This window comes from Pyxicephalus adspersus, chromosome 2 (genome assembly GCF_032062135.1).
Source record: "Pyxicephalus adspersus chromosome 2, UCB_Pads_2.0, whole genome shotgun sequence".
Classification (NCBI taxonomy): Eukaryota; Metazoa; Chordata; class Amphibia; order Anura; family Pyxicephalidae; genus Pyxicephalus; species Pyxicephalus adspersus.
This window is the reverse complement of record NC_092859.1, coordinates 16,005,563-16,029,597: the sequence shown is the minus strand read 5'-3', so window position 1 is coordinate 16,029,597 and position 24,035 is coordinate 16,005,563. Positions and strand designations below refer to the sequence as shown.

General features: G+C 38.4%; 2 protein-coding genes across 4 annotated transcripts in view; one reads left to right on the top strand and one right to left on the bottom strand.

The window, feature by feature from the left end:
* Nucleotides 1–56: 56 nt before the first annotated feature.
* Nucleotides 57–15,785, bottom strand: PGLS (6-phosphogluconolactonase). 3 transcript variants are annotated; one of them, XM_072399678.1, is made up of 6 exons: nucleotides 15,702–15,785; nucleotides 11,383–11,644; nucleotides 6,976–7,083; nucleotides 5,592–5,693; nucleotides 5,022–5,162; nucleotides 57–799 (listed from the first exon to the last, which is right to left on the bottom strand). In XM_072399678.1, exons 2-6 carry the CDS (start codon nucleotides 11,635–11,637, stop codon nucleotides 662–664), a joined length of 744 nt encoding a protein of 247 aa, XP_072255779.1. In that variant the 5' UTR covers nucleotides 11,638–11,644; nucleotides 15,702–15,785; the 3' UTR covers nucleotides 57–661. The 3 variants fall into 3 exon arrangements, with proteins under 3 accessions (XP_072255779.1, XP_072255778.1, XP_072255777.1); XM_072399677.1 differs by having other exon boundaries at nucleotides 15,623–15,775; XM_072399676.1 differs by having other exon boundaries at nucleotides 15,612–15,731.
* A 1,699-nt stretch (nucleotides 15,786–17,484) lies between these two features.
* The window catches only part of NXNL1 (nucleoredoxin like 1), an 11,021-nt gene continuing 4,470 nt past the window's right edge, over nucleotides 17,485–24,035 (top strand). Inside the window, exons 1-2 of the mRNA XM_072403056.1 lie at nucleotides 17,485–17,599; nucleotides 22,299–22,897. Coding sequence (XP_072259157.1) covers nucleotides 22,569–22,897 — 329 coding nt within the window. The 5' untranslated portion in view covers nucleotides 17,485–17,599; nucleotides 22,299–22,568. The remainder of the gene's footprint in view (nucleotides 17,600–22,298; nucleotides 22,898–24,035) is intronic.

Genomic DNA, 24,035 nt, shown 5'->3' with positions numbered 1-24,035 from the left:
TATTCACTACAATACTTTCCATATCATACAGCATATCAACAAGAAAACACACGAAGTGAACGAATTGGCATTTTATTTTCAGCGTAGCCATGTGATATCTTGAAAGTGCAATTCATTTTGGAAGTTGTGGCTCCTCAGGTTGTCAGGAGCAGATCCTAACGGGAGGCAGATGTGAGAGGGGGACAGATCGTTAAGGGTACAACGGGCAGAGTCAAGAATATGGATGGTGAGGATGCTGGGCAGATCTTTAAGCTACATGTTCTGCTTAGAATGTGGTCTTCTGGTTAAGGAAAAGTCTCAGGCTCTAGTGATGGTCATGTGGAGTCATCTCTGGCTACATATCTCTACTTCTGTGGTCCTTTTTTGGTGCTCGTCCATGTTCTGTGGCTTTGGTGGTTGAGTCTGTGCATCCGTGGCTTTAACTCTTTGGTCCTGGAAGCTACTGCATCCATATCCATCAGTATACTGTGTGCAGTCACTGCTTGTAGTATATGTGGTGTGACACTAGCTAATCTTTGCTTGTCTTGACTTTGACCTGTAGCTCTGCTCTGTCCGGCTCTCTGCTTCTGCCTGTGGCCCTGGCAGCACCAGGGATGAAGTGTGGGGAGATCCGGACTCTGGTTCTAAACCTGCTCCGGATTATGGAGCTCCAAGGGTACCACTACAGGACAGAATGTTTCTCCACAGGGCACGTTAAATGCTGGGCAGCCGTCTCATCGAGGAACCAGAGGAGTGTACCATTCACTGGGGAGACCCGTGCAGCTGGTAATGGATCAGACTCTTCCTCCTGAAGGATACGCTGAAAGACAAGAAAAATTTCAATGAAAAGTCTAGCAAATGAAAGAGCCAAAAAGTGTAGTTTATTCATCTTCAAATTTTTAGTTTTTACAAAAATCCTATAATATCAGAGGGGGCAAGTGAAAAAATGCTGTCACTCGGTAAAAACTGTACTTTATCAAATTTTACAGCAAAAAAAAAAAAAAAAATACACCCTCCTGAAACTTTAAGTGCGTTTCTGACAAAATATGGAGCCAAGTACAAGAAACATGCATTTCTGGTGGAATATGTGTGTGTATAATACTGTGTATATATATATATATATATATATATATATATATATATACACATACACACACACACACACACACACATACACACACACACACACAATTATTGTTGCAAGAAGTGACCATTGTTAAGTCCTGTGTCATTAAAGTAAATGACACAGTAATGTGGGGACAAAGGCTTCCAGATACTTCTATTAAGTTTGACATTATTGACGATCGATGCACTGAATTGTTGGCACACAAGACTCATTTTCAGTACACAACACATTTCAGATTTGACAATTCAACAGCAGATAAAATGAATTGCCAACATTTTACACTAAATACAAGCCTTGTAATCCAACATGTTTTGCCACTTGACTTCTTCAGGGATATATTGAAGATGTAACACTAAAGAACAAATGACATTTTGCAATTTATACATGTACAGTATAGAAATATAACAAAATATACATTTGTACAATATCCTACTAGTACATGTATGAATGAAATGTTATTCATGTATAGATTGTATATGTAATATGTATAGTGATCAAACTTATTACAGCTATATAGGTAATATTTGTTAAATACTATTTGTGAGCTCAAGATAGATGTTACTAGTGTCTTAGGAGTTGAAAGAGGGAGGGAAAAATAAAACATTTAAATCAATTTACAGAAGGGTAGACCATTGATTGATTTCCTAGAAGAGCAGGTCTTGTGAAGGAATGGAAAAGGAAGAGAGAAAGGCTACTCAAGTCCACTTTCTTAACCTTAATCTGGAGGTTATTTAAAGTTCTCATAATCACTTTCAGTCCGGTCTAATCTTCAAGATTAGTTAGGGCTCTTTCAGTGCCTTTAGGTAAAATTCACCATTTCCCTCTATATTATCTGCAGTCCTCACATCTCAATACAAGGTGGACATGGTACAAGGGCAGAAATAATTCTTTCTGCATGAAGTGAATAATTAGCTGGCAGACAGATTGAGAAGTTGAATTCCCATTCTGTAGAACCAGACTTCTATTTAGGGATTACCCAAACATCAGGGTATTGTTACAGAAACCTTTGAAGGCAAGCAGAAAACTCCCTCAAACAACATTCTACTATGTATTACCTACAAACACAAGTAGCCAATTTTATTTGACCTTTAAAAAGTACATCAAGAAACAGAAAGCTTTTATTAGGTTGGTTTAAATCTGTTAGAACCAGCTCCTATGAAAGACTTTCACATTTTCATAGTTCTTATAGTGGAAAACAAAAAATATCTGATTTCTGAATTTTTTATTATTACATGTAATTTTTACAGATAATTAAGTTTTTCCATGCCACAATACTACGCTGTCCTTGTGCAAGACCAAAAAGAGCTTCTGTCAGGATAAAACTACCAGCTTAGACACTCTGACACATCAGTTTAGGTTAAGAGAAAAATATCACAGATGGCTTCTAATATACTTTCACTTCATGAGAGTGAGGGGTCCACATTTGAAACCCTGTGAACAAAAACAGTGGAAAGCCAATGGTTTATGAACCAGAATAGAAAAAGGACAAATCTGGCCCTTGGAGTCAGAGTGGCCTAGATCCAAATGCAGAAAATCTGTTCTAGAAAGAAATTTCCTAAGGTGAAAGCCCCTGGGCCAAGCAAAATATGCCTTCCAGCCTTGAGCATGTTAGAAATTACAGAATTAGAGAATATTACACAGTATTTAATTAGAACCGACATAATACACAGAGCCTTACAAATACTATTGTACTATCACTTACTGTCCCTAAAAAAAGGGCTCACAATCTAATGCTCCTACCACATTTATATATCAATAACATAGGACAATTTTGAGGGGAAACCAAAAGAACCTCACTGCATGTTTTTGGGATGTGGGAGGAAACCCATACAAACAGAGAACACACAAACTTCTTGCAGATAGTGACCCGAGATTCAAACCTGGGACCTAGCGCTGCAAAGGCAAAAGAGCTAACCACTGAGCCAACTGTGCTGCCCAAGATGCCCTGCCCTATGGAACTTTCAACAGCTGTAACAATATACTAAGTGACCCAAGAGAAGAGTGGTAGATTTGTTCGTGGGACAAAAAAAAACTGGAAGGTCTGGTAGAGCCCATGGCACATATGCCAGGCCAATCCAAAACAGTGAAGTTCACCAAAAAGTCTGCTATTTATTCCTGTGGATAATATGAAGTTTCAGGAAATTAAGGGCATAGAGTTTTACTGATACCACGTAACCTTTACTGCTTTTGCTAGGGATTCCTTGTACTTGGGCACATACCTATCCTGTTGAACCTAGAAGAAAGTCCACATATGGCATTACTGCTACACAGGTCCCGAACATCTCTGGGGTAGAAACCTCTCTCTTAAGTTTATATGCTATATTTAAACAAATATGCATGCCAATTCAGTTGTCTACAAAAATTGTCTATATAAAACTTTGACAGGTTGGATCCTGAAGTTCTATCTAGGACGGAATCAAGTCTACATCCCTTCCAGGAGCAACACTTGTTTGTTTCTCCCAGATGATTATTGTACATCACTGCTGTGCCGCTAAACTATATTCAAACTTTCTCAGGCAGCACCTTCTGATGGATCCCAAAGCTTGGACCAGTACCAGGTTGCCCAAAGTTACAAAATTTTAATTGGGAGGGTAGATTTTTCCCCAAACACCAAGTCCCTTGTACAAATACCCTAGTGAACACGCACAGTGCAGAAGACAAGCCAAATAATTGGACCACAAACTCTGAAAAAGTGCTGTCTAGCTGGAAAGGTGGACACCGGTATCTTATCACTAACAGCAGAAATTCATTCCAATAAAGAGAAAGAATGACAGATCAAGCCAATTCGAAGTTGTTGGGGGTGAACATTTTTTTTTGTCTTTGATAATCATGGAGTGAACGCCCCATTTGAGGTTTGGAACTGAACAATTTGGAGCAAACCCCCTGAAACTTTCTGCTGCAGAGACCAATGGACCATGGGGGGCACGGTTGTAAAGTCACCACCGGCTCATAAAGGTCCACTTGAAGCCAATGTGCAAGCAGAGCTAGCATTTCTAACAGGAAGTAAACAAGGAAGTTCTCAGTTTTGAGGTATGCATTGGAACAGGGGGAGAGAGTAGTCTAATTTAAAGACAACCTAACCTTACAAATGATGGTTTTTGAACTATATTATATAGACATCAATGACAATCACAGACTACGGTGCCAATATTTTAGTTCTAAAAACAACCAGAGTTCAAATGAAATTATGTTATGCTCACAATGCTAGTAAGAAAACTGCAGTGGTTCCATACCCAGTTGCAGCAAGGTTAGTGAACTGAGCATAGCTACAATCATGGTTTTTGTGGTCAACCATAATCACACCAGCATCAGAGACAACATGACGCAGCTAGATTTGGCTGTTTTATCAAACTAACTAAAGTGAGTGTACGCTATTTATGATAGTCAACCTGACTTTAAAATATACACAAACTGTAAACCTGAAGGACACTAAAATATACCTTACCTTTAGATCTTGATTTTGTTTCATTCTACAGATATAAAAACTATTTAGTCCATATTAAAATATAAGGACTCAAGTGACCAGGCACTCCTCCAAAACTTTTTCAATATATATAAAAATGAAAGGACTTTACTAAAAACAGCCATATGTTGCTATTAGGCCATAATGCTGTTTTATAATTTTGTCATTGAAATAAAATTGTCAGGGGGAGAATATGGCAAGCTATGCTGCCTGCTAACAAGAAATGAGCCGTCAGGAGGATAAATGTAAAGGTGTGGGGAAACAAAGCCGCACGCAATGCAATATTTCAGGGGGATCTATAGCAAAGGAGGAGAGGGGAGGATGTAGCAGCTAATGAAAGATTTGCCAACTTAATTGACCACTAAAAATTTTTACTATTAAAGCTGTAGCTAAGAAGTACTCTATATTATTCTATAAAAAGTAAACGGTAGAATAGTTTAATAATCAACTCACTTTCAGGACGGCAGCTTTGCCATCTCCAGTGGCAACAAACACCACAGTCTTGGCTGCATTGATAACAGGGAGGGTGAGCGTGATTCTCTGTGCAGGAGGCTTGGGGGAGTCAGAAATCGGCGCCACAATCTGATCTGTTACCTGCAAGGAAAGAGGAAATAGTGCTTCAGTCATTCTGTGGGTGAAAAAGTCTTCAGAAATTGTTTCTGTACTGAAGAAATATGAAAAACGATTACTAACTTCACATTTTGGAATCGCTAGCTGCCTGGCCATCAGGCTGATCCTGTTTCTTCAGTAATTGAGACGCCAACTTACAAAAATAATGCTGATCAGAAAGTTCTGTTTTTCTGCCTGCAGCAGCCAAACTAGGTCATACTTTCACTTCGTGCCAGGATATAGACCTAAAATCTACCAACTCTACAGAGCTATCATTTCAGCTGACCTAGGCTGTTAGAATTTCATTGTGTTACTAGAATTTCCAAATACGAAGAACAAACTCAGGAGCATAGCAAGAAAACAATGATATCCACTAATCTACAATAGTTCCTTTATATTAGCATCAACACTTACTTGTAACAAAGAATGTCCTGGAAATAGTGATGCTGTGTGACCATCTGGACCCACTCCTAAAATCAGCATGTCAAAGACTGGAATGTCATTACCTGGCAAGATCTAAAACAAAATATGAAATATTTACTAGATCCATCAATTGGTTTATGTATTTATATGTGTGCTATCTGGGTATAGGTTATACCTAATGCAACTTGCAAAAAATAAAAATAAAAAATTGCATGTTACTTTTCCACATGTACAGCATGGAAAGAGACCCAATACACAAAGGATAACATTTATAGAAAACACTGACCTGCCAAATTAATAAAACCACCTACCTATTATGGCCCCTAGTACCTTTCAAAATAGCTCTGGCACCTCAAGACCCCTGAGGGTGCAATTTGGCACAAGGATATTAGCAAGAGATCCTTTAGATCAGTGGTCCCCAATCTGTGGAATGCAGCCCTGGCCAGTGCATCCCCCAGCAGGGTCAGGAGAAGGACTCAGGGGGTGCACCGGCCAGAGCCATGGACCAAGTCTCCCGTATACATTGCAGGCTCAGGGCAGTGGGCGGGTTGTGTTCCTGGACTGAGCTGGCAATGGGACAGTGGATGGGTTCTGCCCTCATGACGTCACTCTGGGAGAAGTTTCTTTCCCTTTTAGTTATACATCCCCCGCGCATGCTCAATTTAGTGATCTATGACGTTCAATGGGATGGGGGCCACTGCTTTAGCTCACAACTGTGCCAGCCTTCTTCATACAGTGCAACCTGCTGCTAGCTTTTCCCCAGGTAAAACATTGCATATGTTTGCAACCATTCACATTTCTAAAATGTTTTGGACAATGCCATCTTGCACTATTGCATCATGGTTCATGTAGGTCTACTGTTCAGAAGCCTTTTTCTAAATTACCAATTAGGTTTTTCAGCAAATGGTTCTATAAGATCACCCAGGTGGACCTCCACCCACTGTGCATCTAAAAACCTTGGTCCCCTATGACTTATTGCCATTCACAAGTTGTCCTTACAGCAGGTACTAACCACTGCACACCAAGAATACCCCATAAGATCTGTTATTTTGGATGCTCTAACCCACCTAGCCATTACAATGAGCCCCAACTTCAAGAAGAAGAAACTGATAACCTGCAGCCTCATTATCCCAGCCCCATCCATGAGCCACTAACAAGATAATGAATTGTATTCATGTTCACTGTCAGTGGTTTTAATCATTTGGCTGATGTGTGTATACTTATCGTACAAAGGGTCTGCTTCCCAAACATATGGCGTTATAGGTCATACTGTTGAAATCTCAGTGTTGCTGCACATATTGTTCATTTACAGCCACATTATGTACCCTATATTTGTAAAATAGACCCATCTCTTATTACATAGCTGGCTTCTCACCTCTCGCAGTTTCTTGGTATAATCAGCTGCACATTCTTCCACAGACAAAGATGGGTCAATGGTGATGAACTGAGACTCTGAAAGTTTTTCAGAAGGAATAAGCTGACGCTGAGACAAGAAAAAAAGAAAAGAAAATATATAAAGTTAGGATGTATTTAAAGAAAAGAATTAGCAACTGCTCCATATTCTGGTACCTGGACAATGAGTCTTCCTTCCCTGCTGTGGTCTAAGCCCACGAGACAAGCTGGCAGTAACTAAACCATGAAAGGAGGAAGATGACGGCATAGAGTCTGTATAATTGTGGTTGGCTGTGGTTACTGCACTAGGAAAGGGCTTGTTCTATCCCCAGCCCGACACTGGCAACCTTTAATCTGCTTCAGGCGCAGATGACAATTAAACATGTGGCTACACACACGGAATGTGAGGATACAAGTATCAATCTGCTTATTACACTGCATTGTTCCTAACTGAGCTGTGTTTTGTTTTAGCAGTTCTATAATGAACATGGCCCATACCTAGGAAACCAAAAACTTACATTTATACAATTAAATTATTTGTTACTGAAAAAAAAAATCTATGCAAACAAGTAGTACAAAGCTAAAATACTTATATTTGCTGGGTAAATATTTCCATTTATAAGACTGGGGATCAGTATGATCTGCATGAAAATGACACTATTGATATTTTGCCAAATATTGAAGTGATCATCCAACATAATTATGACTTATGAATGGACTGGCGATCACCATTTTACTTAATCAGCACGGTTGCCACTTTTCTGCTTTTGTGAAAACCACAAAGATCAGTGATGTTTATTTCAAAACGCCACGATCATTGCTTTAGCCACAATAGAAACTTTACAAAAGTGTTCATTGAGGCCGTACTTGAAACGGATGGGCTGCGTAAACCTCTTTCAAGTGTAGTAATCAGCTTTCTATTGATGCGAACAGAGTACCTGACTGCCGCTTCAGTGTGAAAACCATACAGCAAAGAATACAAAATATGATCGCCTTTTTATAAATGTGACAATCTAAAAGTGATTAGATTTAGCAGAGCTGTGCAAATAAATAGAGCAAATAGCTCCATGTTGGAAGCTTAACATTAAGTAGCAACAATTAATCTGAAATGACTGCTTTAAAATGCTATGGAGCTAGTGTAGCCCACACTAAAGAAAGCCATTTGTTCCAAATATATAGTCAGTTGCCCGATTTATCACTATGGGCTGTGGTGTGATATGTGCAGCAATACATAACAGTGAGCAGATCCTCCTACATATGTACAATCCTGTTATAGCCTTAAATATAAAAAACTGCCCTATTTGCATCCTGTTCTGTTCATATTGTTACATGTTTGATGTTTGGGACATCCCCTGTCCTTCATGGAATAAAGGACCCGATTTGTTGCAATATTTTTATGTTAGAACTTCTGTTAGTTCTGTTTAAAGGGGAGTCATCTTTGCTGTCCAGATCAGGTCATATTACAAGTAAAGGCAGGAGAGCACAGCAGGGTGCTGCTCAGTCATTCTCCCCTCTCCATAGAGAAGAATGGCACTGTATGTACAGGATCTTTTTGTCTTTCCAATTACAGATCCTTTCCAATAACAAATCCAATGTGTGTACGCAGCCTTAGAGTCTATCGTGATCAAATCAGTGGAATGGGCAATCTGCAGGAGTTGCATTTTCCAGGTCTAGATGATGGGAATCCAGGCAGACCCAACACATGCCGCATGCAACGTGCAGTGCAAGACAAAAAAAAGCTACAAGGAGTACATTTTTTGGCAAGTGTCTTTTACCAAAAAATCTCTACATCTTGGTGACTTTTATACCACTTCTTTGACCCAACAGGCGTATGTGTACAAATAAACAATTGTGCAGTAAATATTTGGTATATGGAGTATTACCACACACACATACACAACAGTATAGGAAAAAAAAAATCTTGTTTATGGTTAACTGATGATTTGTAATAACATTTATTAATAGTGTTGTGTTTGTTATTTTGCGGGCACACAATGTTTTGAGTCCTGATATATTTTGGATTTATAACAGATATACACAGACCTTTACCAACTAAGGAAGTATTGCAATCAATTTGCATTCCGATCAGTTACAAAGAGATACGAACCAAGTATCAAGCTCTCATCAGTCAGTTGGGGCTAAAGGAATCTTCTCAGCAGGACACATATTGAGGTCATAATTTGAGTTGTCTGCTCAGTCAGGACTTTTACTTGTTAAGCATGACTTACAGGACTCCTTTAAGAGCCTGCAGCAGACGTTCACATATCATATGAGCCAATTTTTTATGTTAATTTCCTGTGTTGCAAAGTTCCTGGTAATTTCTGTAATGCTTAACTCAAATTTCATAACATGAAAATGTAAATGCTTCAAGCTTAGATGAATTTAAAACAAAAAAACTTTACTCAAACCTTAAGCAGAGACCTTTGCCTGTTTATCTCCGGGTTCATCTTTATTAGCTTTGGTGGCATAACTGAACTCCTGTGCATTCTCGTATATGCACTAAATTACTTTCCTTATTAAATGCTGTGCTCACTTTGTGCAAAGCATATCAATGAAGAACTTATTCACATGATCTCTGATGAAGAGCAAGATTGGGTTTATTTAATTCCCGATCAATACCAAGTGCCAGGTTTTTGAATGAAAGATACAGATTAAGAAAATTAAAACAACTTTTTAGAAGTACATTACCAATAAATCAGATATGATATTTGGTAATATATTTGCAGTATACTTTAAAATCATAGGGTTATTGCATTACTTGTTTTCACACAATTCCTTAATATAATACAGTATAGGAGTTGATAATGGCTGCAGTTTTGATAGATGTGGGTGGTGCATACCCACAAAAAAAAAATTAAATGGCCTTTTGGGAAATAGTAAATAAATTAATCTCAATAATTCATACTGAGGAACTTCCAGAACAAAAATTTGCTGGAAACTGACACCCATGTTAGCACACACGTTTAATGCAAACAGAAGGGCACTCCCTACTAACCACTATTGCACCATCTGTAAGCATATGAATGCACTACCCTGATCATGACCTTGTGCCGAGTATGCACATCAGATATACACAGAAAGGCTTTTTCAACCACTAACTGCAAACAGGGCATGGCCGAGTCTATTCAATAATGAATCAGGGCTAAACAAATCACAGGGACCAGAGAGCACCACTTCTGCTATGAGCAACATATCTCTATACACCGGTCCTTAGAGAATTAGAAATGTGCCACTGCGCACCTTGCCTTATGGGAATTTAAGCTCCCTAGCTATCATGGTGATACTTTCTTTGGTTTTAATACTTGAAGACCTAGAATAGGCATAGAATTAAGGACTTCAGAGATCTAACTGCATGATGCGTTCCAGATCTGTAGTATTAAAGCCAGACAGCTAGATTTTTTGGATGGGACTAGCAATGGCAGTGCCCATACGTCTTATAAGGGCTAGTTCACACAGGCAGTGGTGGAGGTTACCGCTCCCTCACTTCAGGTGACTTGACATGTCCAAGTAGTGCCTTTCCAGTTACCCTAAAGAATATTAATGGGGGAGGTTGGAACTACCCATCAAAATTATATTGGCGAACATTGGCGGAGGTAACAAATTCTCATCAGCTAAAAAGCTGGTAACTACAGGGAGCCACCTGAGAAAGGCTGGAGGACCACCCATCTGAACCTATTATAAGTAAACGAAAAAACTGAAGCTGCCAATACAGAATGACACAGACGGAATTTTCTAAAGTCTTTTCCTGAATGTTTGGGCCAACTCAATGACTCACTAGGTGGTGGCAGAATTAGGATGACAGCCAGAGCAGACAACTTTACTACTGTCACAGGCCCTTCGAAAAGATCACTTTTTGCTGAAACTCCTGAATAGTGATTTGTTTAACTGTGGGGTTAATGACAGACTTTAGTAAAGATTAAGAATGCAAATTCCCTACAGATGCGTCTTCCAGTGTCTGGAACAGTAAAGTCCCCTTTCACACAAAGTGACCTCTAGGAAGGGACAGGAACAGAGTGCAGAAGAGTTAAGCTGGGATGGAAGGTGCTGTAAGCAGGAGGCTGCCCCTATATTGTCACCCAACTTTTTAGTAGCCAACCAAAAGCAGGCGGGTGGTTACTGAAAAGTGCCGGGTGGTGCGCCCAGCTAAAATGGGCTATTATGCATAACACGCCTTATATTTTAGGGTCTTCTGGAGACATGAAGGTAAATAAAGTGCTTCTTGCGTTATCCTTAAACCTAAAGCATTCAGGCACAACAGATCATGTACTACTACAGAGTACTACTGTTGTTTTTTACTTTAATGGGCATTTACAGAACTTAAGTTATCTGTAACCTGACTGTTTTGTTATAGTGAACTCAGAACCAATATACACAGTTCACAGCTACATACCAGATACTCCCCATACGTGCTCTCAGGATCCGTGAAGGGAACGAGCCTCTCGTCACACATTGCCACCTTCCAGCCTTTTGTATCCAGCCCAGTTGTTTTGGTCAGTTCCCGAGTGAGCAGGGATACCAAGCTCCCTCCAGAAAGACCCAGGCTGAAACTACTCTTACCCTGGGATTCATTGATCATAAGCTGTGTCAGGGAAAGGGCAAGCTCCGCTGGAGAGGGGAACACACGGATCTGATGGTTGGAAGACATCACTGACCTGAAAAAAAAACAAATGCATTATACGGAGATCTTTGAAGCAGAATATACAGAACAAAATCCAAATAAAATAACTACTTTAGACCTACCTACAACTATACAATGTTAAGGTCTGTCAGATCAGATGCAGATTGCTTAGGTTTGTCTTTATAATAGTTTTGGTAAATCTAAAGCTGGTACATTTCATAGCTCTGATAAATCTGTTTGCACAATTAGCTTGTAATGTATGGGTAAAGCTAAAGACACTGCCCACCATATGCAGATTAATTATCCCAGTACTGTTTGCAAGGTATTCACACCTATCCATGCTCCCTTTTCATGAAAAGTTAGGCTAAAGCCCCTATGAACTCATAAAAATATAAACTCAACCTAGCCCAAAATTAGAAGTTGTGCACACTTTGCAGAAACCCAAAATGTACTCTAGAACCTGTCAGTGCTATCATCATCTGCTTGCGTTCAAGGGCCCTTTTGTTGATTTATTTGGGGGAAATTCCTCTATGAACAAGGACACACACAATCATGGTCTACAGTCTGAGTATTTATTAACACTACTTGCATTTTATCAGTCCTTTTAATAAAACACCATTCATTCAAAGGACCCATTCATTCCAGGGTGGTACACGACAGTACATTTCAGACAATTTGTATATGACTTGATACATTCCATGGTGATGGGATTAACTGCAACTTCCCTCACGCCTACATCCTTGCTTGGGTTTGAGATCCATCATCTTGATTGGCCTGTCCAGAGTTACCCAACTCCTGTGAGGGATCTCATCTAATACGGCACCAAGAATACACACCGAGTTGCACATGGGCAGCTTATTGTACATTCTAAATATTGTGCACAAGTTAGTTTTATTGCATCACACGTGCTTGCAATTTTTAAACATTTTCATTTAACTCCAGTTAAGGAGACCCATGTTTCTGCAAATGATGATCTACATTCCCAACACTTGCTGGAACCAAAGAAGCCCTACGAAAATTACATAGGTGACTAATCATGACCAGGAATGTCAAAATCTGACTGAATAAAGGACAATATTGACAGATATCTGGCATGAGTACTTTCAAAGTCATAGACCAGAAACAACTCTGCAGATCATGAACAAGTAAAGTCCAGAGAGCAATGACCCCTTTTACAGCACAGTGATAGGGGACTTTCTACAAAAACTGTACCTGCTTCCTAATGCAAACAAAGCGGTACAAAGATTTACACCTAGAGATCCAGATTAAGATATACCACTGAGGAATAGAATTTTAAAGCCAAAGCTCTGTTCACTATCATAACTAATAAAACACCTTTTTTAGATTTTCTGATTCACATTATCCTGGGTTCTGTGTAATTTAAAAGCCTCAGGTTAAACGTTGGGGAAAACGTCCATGTAGACTAAGCAAATGTAAATCCTAGCTAAATATTTGGGAAAGCCATTCTTAAATCATTTTTAGGAAGGGTTCAAGAATCCTCAAAATAACACTCAAGAACCTAGGATAAATTGGAAACATGTCCCTCACATTGAGGGTGGCTGAGTCCGTAAGCAAGTCACTCACTTTATTTTTAAGTGTCCACTTAATATTTAATTGTTCTTTAGAAGAAAAATGGGAAATCGCTATCATGAAGATGACATTTTATCAAATAAAATTGCTTGCGATAGCAAGATTGTTATAAAATAAAAGAATAATTAAAATAATAACAAATAATTTATTACTAATATTATTATTAATAAACACAAGCAACTTTTTAATGATATTGCTACATAGGTGAACCAACCAATATAGATGGAAAATTTAAAAAAAATCACCCATTCAATAAATTAAATCTAAAACTGTTTTATATGATACGTATTAGGATTTTCTTTGATTATTAATTGTCAGAATGCTTTTTTTGTTGTCACATTAGAATGAGTGGTTCTTATTCAATCTGGTCTATGTATTTTAATAATAATTATCATAATAAACATTTATTTAACAAAATTTATACAAGTAATTTCATTATTTCATGTATAAATTTGCTTCATAGGCAATTCCAACAAAGATATAGAAATAATTAATAAAGTTTAACAATCCAAGTCTCTTAGATTGTAAACTCTTCTGAGCAGGGTCCTCCTGTGTCATTATATCTGTATGGTATTTGCAACCCCTATTAAATGTACCGTGCTACCTAAAATGTTGGCTCTTTATCGATACAGTTTAAGAATAAAAATATATATAAAAATCAATATATATATATATATATATATATATCTCAATCAGTGTTCTCCCCAGACCCTTTTAGCTGGGCGCACCACCCGTTAGTTTTTGGGTGGTTACTGATGAGTTGGGTCACAATTCAGTGGCTTCCACCAGCCTAAAATTTCTTATCACCCAGCTCACAAAAATTCGATCGATAGATAGAGCGTGTGTATAAAGGAAAAAGTAAATATTTATAAAACCTAATATTCTAATGAGAATGTTAAAATAATTGCCACATTCTAAAAGTACACACAACTAAAGAAAATCCTAATGTCTATATTAAACTACATAAATTGTATTAATTCTGAAAACCAGGAACACAACATTCTGACAAGAAAACAAAATCCTAATACCAATAACGTACTTCACACTTATATAATATGAGGAGATGGCTCAAACTGTACTCTTTAAAAGTTTATCAAAGTTAATAAAAAAGAAAAACCGAACACCTAAAATATTTTACACAGACCAGGGTTCCTCCAGGGGTTCCTAGGGTTTTCTTGAGCAAAGAGTAGTTTGAGACGTCTCAGGTCAGTTTAGGAGACACCAATGATCTTTTTGGCTATCTGTAAGGGCAACATTTATCCCACTGGTCAGTAATGTAAGAGGAATTCTTCCTACTGACCACCACAGTCATAAATTTATTTTAGGGATAAGGACAGAAACTTAAAACATCCTCTCCTCCTCCTGTGTCACTGTCTGTCATTTGCTACCCCTATTTAATGTACAGCGCTGTGTAAAATGTTGGCACTTTATAAATCTTGTTTAATAATATTTTACATTCTATTAGTAATATAACACATACTAATATATATATATATATATATATACACACACATACACACACACACACACACACACACAATAAATATTTGACTACGGAAATATTTAAAATATATCAACATAATATTACTTAATTACTACTCATGCCAAGAAAAATCCTCATACATAATATTTGAAGCACGATCATTGGTTCTAATGATAGAACATGTTCTGATAATCCCCAATATTATCAGTAAAATATTTTCATTATGAACCATATATACCAAGACCACGGCCACCCAGTCTCCATACCCGATGCCGATATGTTTTATTCTCCAGACACACCTGAGCAGGTAAACACTGACCAACTTCACAATAAAGTTTCTACGTGCTTCTTTTATTCTCTACTCTTTAATTGATTTTTTTAAAATAACCTTACATAAAAAATATTTGTATAATAAAACTAGATTTAAGTTGTTTTTCTGAGATCTTTTGATTGGAGCTAAACCTAAAACCAAAAGCATCCCTGAAAATTTGTGCAGTAACTGCTATTATGCAGAAATCTAACCGTGACAATACAGAATATGATCAGCCAGCATACAATCAGATTTTTTTCTCTTTTTATCATGATTAATAATTAACCAATAGAACAGTGCAGGTAAATACCCCATACAGAATAGATGCATGATTATAACTTCTCCATCACCAAGCATATTAATAATAATAATATTAATATGACATTAGCACCAGGCATAATAATAATAATAAATAATAATACAATGACATTAGCACCAGGCAGCCTTCACCTGTTACATGCACACGGCACACCAAGACAATGCAGAATGCAATGACAGCACCCACACCCACACACAATGCAACCTGCAGCCAGCCACACTCAGCATGATGCCCCCCACCCCCTCCCTATACAGAGGAGCACATGGCCACCCTGCCCGCACACAGGGACGATACTGTACCGAGCACTCACTCTGCTGCCGAATGAGATGAATAAAGACAGAGAGGGAACTGCCAGGTGAGTGGGCAGAAGTGACGTCATACCACCCTACCTGTACGGCTTCACTAAGGGCGGAAGCGAGAGAGAATTAGACCGAAGGTGCTATAAATAGTCTGTGCAGTTCTTTGCAATGATCAGGAAGTGACGTCAACTATGGGCGGAAGTAGTTGTAGTGCGTGTGGTAAAATTGGCAAGTGAGAGTTGCAGGGCCCTGACCATCTTGTAAAATACCCTAAAGCTGAATTATACTAAAGAAAAAAGGAAACAGTTACAAAAAGACATGTTCTTAATTGCAGAGTGCAGTTAAAATTTGTCACTTGACCATCCTTTATTAAAGAATATAGCTGCCAGCAACTTTTTTTTAACTTTAGTTCCATTTTAAAAAGAAACTAAACTTAAAAATGCCTAAAACAAAAAGAAATGCACTTACCTTCAATCCCACAGTGCAGTCGATTGGTCCGGAGGTCTCTTCCATCGGGTCCTGCGTTGTCCTGGTACCGTCTTCGTGCTGGTGCTCCAACCGCCGCCATTTTCTCCTCTTCTCCCTGGTTCTTCTTCCTATGCCACCTGACACAGGCGCGAGATCGGGTGAAGTAGGTTGGAAAAAAAACTCGCCGATCTCACTGTGCATGTGTGCTTTTTTTTCCCCTTGTGACGAAAGGGCTCCTTCTGCGCATGCCCAAGATGCCCGGGCATGCCCATAAGAAGCACCCAAGAGCCTTCCGGGATGCGTGACGTAGGTATCGCCAGAGGCTTTGAGCTCCCATTCATTGATCGAGAATTAGGGGGCAGAGTTGCACTCTTTTTTTTTTTTTTTTTTAAAGTGTTGCACTTAAAAAAAATACACAGAATTTTTGTTTAACATAAAAAGGTTGTCTACCCTTTTATGTAAAATTAAAATTCTGAGTTTAGGTATGCTTTAGGTACTTACCTCTTTCCCCAGTATTGGGATTGCCCTATAACATAGGGCGATATTAAAATGAACTAAGAAGGGGTGACCGAAAAACTTGTCTTCATTGCTAAGAAATTGGCAGAGCAGGGCAGCTTCATTGGTAAATATCCCCCCGGAAGGGTTGGGTGGGCATGGGCTGGGAGTGGGCAGGACAATGCAGAGTTATTGGTGAAAATCACCAAAAAGGGTTGGGTGGGTATAGGCAGTGTTATTGGTGAAAATCAACAGGGAATGATGGATGGGCATGGAATGGGCAATGCTGTGCAGCTTTGTTGGTAAAAATCACCAGGGAAAGGTGTGCAGGTACGGGCAGGAACTGGCAGAACATTGGAATTAAATGATTTTAATATTAGTAGAAAACAAGCTATTAGGCACCTGCTACCCTTTCCATTAAAGATATTGCACTTCCCCCATGTTTTCAGGACAAAAAACTAAAGATTACTGTTCTACAAGGCTTTCAGGTAATAAAGATTTGTTCAAAGTGTTTTGTTTTTATTTTTTATTATTTGTTTTTTAATTGTGTTCTTTACTGTATTAAAAAACAAAAGCACATAGCCAGGTGGCTGGGACCTGGGTGACCAAAGACCAAAGTCTAAATCTCGACAGAATGCTGAGACCCCAGAAAACCGGTCCTGATGAAATATAAAAATATTAATTATTGCAGCAAAAGGAAGTATCAGGTAAAATCCATCCATGTGCAGTTATTCTAATACCCCCCATCATCACATCTCTTTTACATGGACGGAATTCCCTGTGCTTATGTGATCCACACAGGACAAAAGTTAGCAATGAGTTCAAGGTAATATTTGTAGCCTACAGATATTGTCATAAGCTGATTACCCTCCCAGAATCCTTTGCACCAGATCTGCTCTATTTATAGGGGCCACATCCTAAATCCTGCGCAGCACTCTCCGATTTAACTAAGAGGAATCTAATAGAAGACATATGTTTTTTATTTATTATTGTTTTTCATGGAGTCTTTCGGAACTTCTTAGAAGGTAGGTGAATCTAACAACCCCAATGGAAAAGACCAACACAATGTATAGGGCATATACCATCCTCATAGCAAAACAAATAAAGAATTATTGGTAACGTGACATGCAAATGACATTCTAACTCCAACCACCTTTATATATGACAGGTTATAGCACTTTGCACATCATTATAGGTATTTGCATTGACTCTGAATCTTACATTCACTGAAACATTCCCTGGTGGAGAAGCATCCATGTCCATGTGTTCTATTTATAATACAGGGAATCTGACATTCCCTCAAACATTACCTTTTGTGATTCTATTACTGCTCTTAAAACACCTGGACCTGGAGGATTTCCACCATGGAATGATTAAGGGAAAATCTGTTTCTTCCCTGTTTTATAAATAGAGCCCCATGTGTTTCAATGGCAGTATTAGATTCTCTATCAGCGAATGTTACATCACTGCTTAAAAAATAGACCCCTATGTGTGTCTTTTTGTTGGTTTTAGTTACTACCATTGTAATTTTATCACTACCATTGTTTAATTATGGATTTTAAGATGCATCTTTGCTGAAACTTTAAGAACTGACATACTGTACTAATGTTAACTGGGTTAAACATGGTATTTTCTGGTAATTTGATATTTTTAAATGCAACTAATTGCCAGAATCTTTCAATACCAGCCCCTTGTAATCCTTTGTACTCTAGAATTTAGATGGAGAGGAACCAATCACATGTCCTGCATGCACATTTGCTGATAAGGAATATTCTAACAGGAGAAGAGAGATGACCTCATACACTTGTTGCTTCTAATTCAAATCTAAATGTTACAGTTCATCAGATCAGGAATAGAGGGGAGATCCCTTAATGGAGACACGTGTTCCGGCAACTACTGTCTAAGAGGGGACTTCATCAAACTTTTTAAAGATTTCTTCTCATTTTTCACTATGTCTATAGCATAGAACAGAAAAAGAAAATCTGCCCTAAAGGAATACAAATGGCTACCAAATTATTTCTAAAGCCAGATGACTGCTCCTAGCTGCACTAGTAGAGTTACCTTTTTTACATTTGCAGGAATAGGAAACATTTAATTTATGGTGACCTCATGGTTCTCAAAGGTTTTCTCCATTCTTCTTAACACAGTGTTGCACCAAGTTCAGCACACATGGGGTAACAGAAGGAACAATCATGTCCTACTTTCTTCCAAGATTTCAGTAATGAGATCCCTCTGGAGCGCCCACTGTGGTCTTAACTATTTGATTTCTCCTCTAACACATTCCATGTCCCCCCAAATGGCAGATTTCTTCAATAACCCTTTAAAAGTTAACTTGAATATACCAAATTCTACTCAACAATAAAGGGGTGTAAAACCACTGTCCTAGACTCCCTGTATGTTCTCCAAAGGAGATAATAACTGTGAACTTCAGGGGGGAAAAAGGAAGTTTAGTGCCTTTTGGACGGAGCGGTCTATTTACAACATGCACACAACAAAAATTGTCATTCCATAACTAAAAGCAGGAATTCCATAACTAGAAATCATGGGATCTCATAGCAAAAAGTTTATGCTGTCATCCTCTTACAAACCAAGGCCCCCTGTAGAAGTATGCAGTAGTAGTAGTCTACTGCAGTATGCAGTATGCAGAGTCTATTGTGGCAATATGTGTCATTAACTTTAAAGGATCATTGCATCTCAATGTGCTCCTTCCTTCTTCCTCCCATTATACTGACCTAACCTAAAATACTCAACCAAGGGCCAGATTTCCCACAAGACCACCTTGTCAAGTCATGGCCTAGGCTGGCATGACAACATCTCTATGTGGAACCAGAACCAGCTGCTGGCTGACAAGTTCTACAGTAACTACAGAAAGTAAAAATTGATTATACTGAGGTCACATACAGTTCAGGGATCTGTGCAGGGTAACATTTGTATTGAAGTTATCACACTTCTCTCCCCCCCCCCCCCCCCCCCCATTGCTCTTTCCCACTGTCTTTCCCATCTCCCTCTTTCTCTTCCCTACACCCTTCCTCCCTCTCTCCCCTTTCACTTCTCCCTCTCTCTAGCTGGCCTAGGGGAGCAAAAAGTATAAATTCGGCCCTGGCCATACCCCCGGCACAGCTGCATAGTGAATAAGGTCCAATAACCTGCAATCCTTCATTTGTTTACATCCCCCAGTGCAAGTCTTCTTTCCTACCCACATCTGCACAATGCAGTCCCCAGATATCCATTTGCTATAGAAGGGAGATGAGGGTATATTTGCCCTATAGAAGTCTATGAAGCTTCACTGCCCAGGCGTAGGCAAAAGGGAAGACTGCAAGCAAAGAAGACTGTAAACAAATGAGATCTGACTTCAGCCCCTCTATACTGCAAACTTCACAGTTTAGTTTCCTATAATAATCTACCTAATGGGCCCCCACATACCCTAGGCCCCATAGAAGCCACATGGACTGCAATAACTGTTGTTTGCATCACTGCACTGAAGTTTTAATAAAATTTAGATTTAGCTTTTCAGGAACACAATGCAGAGAACACATTCAGTCTTTTTTAATTACCATTTTAGTTTTGGCTACAGAAGTAATGTTTTATTAATTCATTGAAAGTAATTACCAAACTTCTTTCTTCTACAATTTACAGGAACTTCAACATTTCAGTTTAACAATAAAACGCAGGAGCACAGACAATTACTATGTAATGAATATTTTGAAGTGATCAGAAAAAGAATTTAAATAATTAAGAATTCCTAATGTGCATTTAAGATTTCCTAAGATTAAAAAACAAACTAATGAAGTCATTACGGGAATCAGACCTGAGCGGGTTTATGGCAGGAACCCACGCACAAATGCAGCTAGTGGAATAATGAAGTGTTAACCCTGCACATGCTTATATAATGCAGGCACATTATGTTTTTAGCAACTTTTGTTGCTCTGTATTTATTACTAGGTGAATTGTGTCAGTTTGTAGAATATAGGTTGGATAGGACCAATGAAGAATTATGGATAAATTATGAATCTGATGAATGAAAGATTAGGCTAAAATCAGACAGGTGGTGGCAGCAGAGGTTACTGCGTGGTTTCCAGTGGATGGCTCCTCACCAGCCAATCAGCGGCCCCAACTACTGCACTTGATCTTATTAAACTTTCTTTTTAACATTTAATAGGGAGCGGAAATGGGCAGTACCCAATCATTACCTTCGACTCCATTTATTACCGATAAACAACCATGGGAGACATGCTACGTGGTGGCATGAGGAAGCAGTGACCACACCACAACTTCAATGCCCATCTGAACTTAGCCTTTGCATTTAAATATTTATACCAGCAATACAAATAAAATAAATATATAAGGAAGCAATTTCACTTTTTCATTCCTGAAATATACATAGCTTCATCAGAATACAGACAAAAGAATAGCACCGCTTCCGAGCTGTTTCCTTTTCACCTCCACGCTGCTGACTGGACAGTTAACATACATTAGAAAACTGGTGAGGTCATCCCTCTGCTCATCCCGCTCGTTCCTACCATTATCATGTTGCTTGTCAGCATATTTACATGCAACAACCTAAAATTTAAACACAGTGCAGTCCTTCCTTACAGTCCAAGAGACCTTATCTTTTCCTAATGTAGTTAAGTAGAAAAACAAGATCTTGTCCTTGTCCCACTGCTGCCTATGATTGATCAGCAATTGATCAGCGAAACACTATACAGTACTGTGCTGTAGTGTACACACTCAACATACACACCAAAGGAAAAGCAATGAAACAAAAATTTCCTCATTTTCGTCCTTTTATCCAATAAAAGGCTCAATAGAAAGGTAAAATAGTCTATAATATTTTACAGAAGTGCAAATCTACTCAAAAGTTCAGGACCTGGGTGTGCTGTCTGGCAAAACACTTGGTCCTCAAGACTGACTGAATTGAATTACAAATACTTTGTATTTCAACTATGCATTTTTCATATATACTCAAATATAAACTGATCTGAATACAGAGTTGATTACTTTTACCAGAAAATACTGGAAAATGGTTTGATTCAATTATAATCCTAGGGAATACAACGCAGCCGTCACTGCTAACATTCAAAATCATAACCAACAGTAATGCCAATAAAATTAATGTAAAGAAATTTATCCATAGTGTGTTATTTTTAAAGCATTTCTTTCTAAGGGGGAAAAAAAATTAAATCACATTGGCTCAGTCTGTTTAACTATTTTTTATCCCTTTTTACAAGTTAACAAATTTTGTGTTGTTAATGATAGGTCACTTGCTGTAAAATTATCTTTTGTGTATTATTATTGGCTTCCAGTGGATGGTGCCGTGTCCTCATGTTAAGTGTGTAACAAACTGATGTCTCAGACAGAAAGTAGCCCCATCTACTATAGACAAACAATAATGCACAAAAGATCATTTAAGAGCAAGTGATCAATCACAACCAAGTTAAAAGTATAAAATGTCCTCATATAAAGTGTTACAAACCCTAAAAATGTATCAGTCAGCAAGAGTTATACACTTTACATGAGGATACAGCAGCATCTAGTGGTGTATAAACAGAGATTCTTTTACAAAAATATTGGTTTATACTAGAGTATATGATTTATCTACTTTTCTGTTGTTTTGATTTAAGGATTTAAATAATAATTATGTTTAATTAATCTAGAATTCTTCCATATACAGGTATGTTTGATCTTATAAATGTATTGAAGCTTCTGATTTTTTTTTTCTTTAAGATAAGGAAAGGATTGAAAGGGATTGAAATTTTACCTGCATCATAGAAATTTATTATTGTGTTCAAACTACGAGGAAGTAACATGAAATAATTACACAACCAAAATGACTACAATGAGTCTTTGAAGACTGGGTACAGTTGTTTCCAATGTGAGATCAGTTATGGTGGATTCTCTGGAAATATTGGTTATCAAATTTTTATAAAGGTCATTTTTTTCAATGCAAACTTAAAAAAACTGGAAATCTATTTTAAACAAGTAATTCTCTAAGATATGGCAGAACTGTTTCTTGGCAAGGTCTTGCTTAAAAACAACCGTGATCAGGACGAGCTGGATATAGACAAGGAGGTTTGGGAGAGGCTGGAGAACCGGGTTCTCCTCTTGTACTTTGCCGAGTCAGGTTCCTCCCGGTGTCAGGAATTTGCTCCAATCTTGAAGGACTTTTTCACCAAACTGACTGATGAGTTCTATGTGAACCGAGCCGCACAGATAGCCCTGATCTACATCACCCGAGACCGCAATGAGGAAGAACATGACAGCTTCATAAAGGACATGCCGAAACGTTGGTTACTGGTCCCCTTTGAGGATGAAGAGTTTAGAAGGTAATGAGAAGAACCATCAGGATTTATATACTTACTAAGAGTAATGAAGAACCATATTATTCAGTAATTACCTTTTCATTGGTCTTGATTTACTATCTAGTAGTAGTTTTTCATACTATCTGAGACTTGTTCTGAAATGCTCAACTTTTTTTTCTGTGTATTCAAACTGCTCGTTTGTTTCTGTAAGTGTCAGAAACCTACTGTAGTATGTTATGGCTATCTGTAGCAGAAGTAGGGGCCTTCAACTTCATTTGTTACCCATATACAGTTTGGAATTATTTAACTCCAAATATCAACACCTATAGCAGTGCCTAATTAGTGTCTGCCGCTCCTCACATCTGTGCTCGGGGCTAGAATGATCTACACGTCTACATTTAAGCCCACATCCCTCCTGGCTATTGAGGTTCCTACTCTGGAGATTTACCGCCCTCTATTTGTGGAGGTAGGTATAACAGGGAGCCAGTTTCTCAGTTTTTTCACCCTACTTGTCTCTGCACATTGACCCCTGATTGGTCAGAATCTGCCTAAAGCTGTACTTAGACATGGCAGCCTTGCCCATAATAGTGTAGTGTTAGGGTTGGGCAAGTTCTGGGATGGAGCAACTTTCCTCTCAAGGCTGATTGGAGGCTTGTCTATAGGAAAGGACTATTGTGACCAATAGGGTGACTGCAGCTTGGTTTGGAAATGGTTTCATAACCTTTAATATGTTCTAACACATTTCATGGTGATTGGATAAAGGTGACTTACGTTACCACTGTGACTATCAATTCAAGGGTAAGTTTCCAACACCCATTATAACTGAAGAAGATGTTTCATAAAATATTGAAACATCTTCAACAATAAAAAACAAGTCCTGCTGAATTGAAGTAACTACTACCAGCTGTTCATTCATGTACTGTAGTTCCCATATTTCTTATTTGATTGGTCTGGGTTACTAAATTTCGCACCCTATTGAACCTGTTTATAGAGTCTCCTGGTCCCAGGTATGAAAAGGTTTCTGAAATAATATTTTCCACCTCCAAATGTTTTATGTTGTTTAAGTGCAAATTAGATGATCATACATTTTGCAGTATAAACTTTCCACAATGGCCAGTTTGTAGCATTTTCCCTTAGTTAGGATTCTCACACAAATATTTAA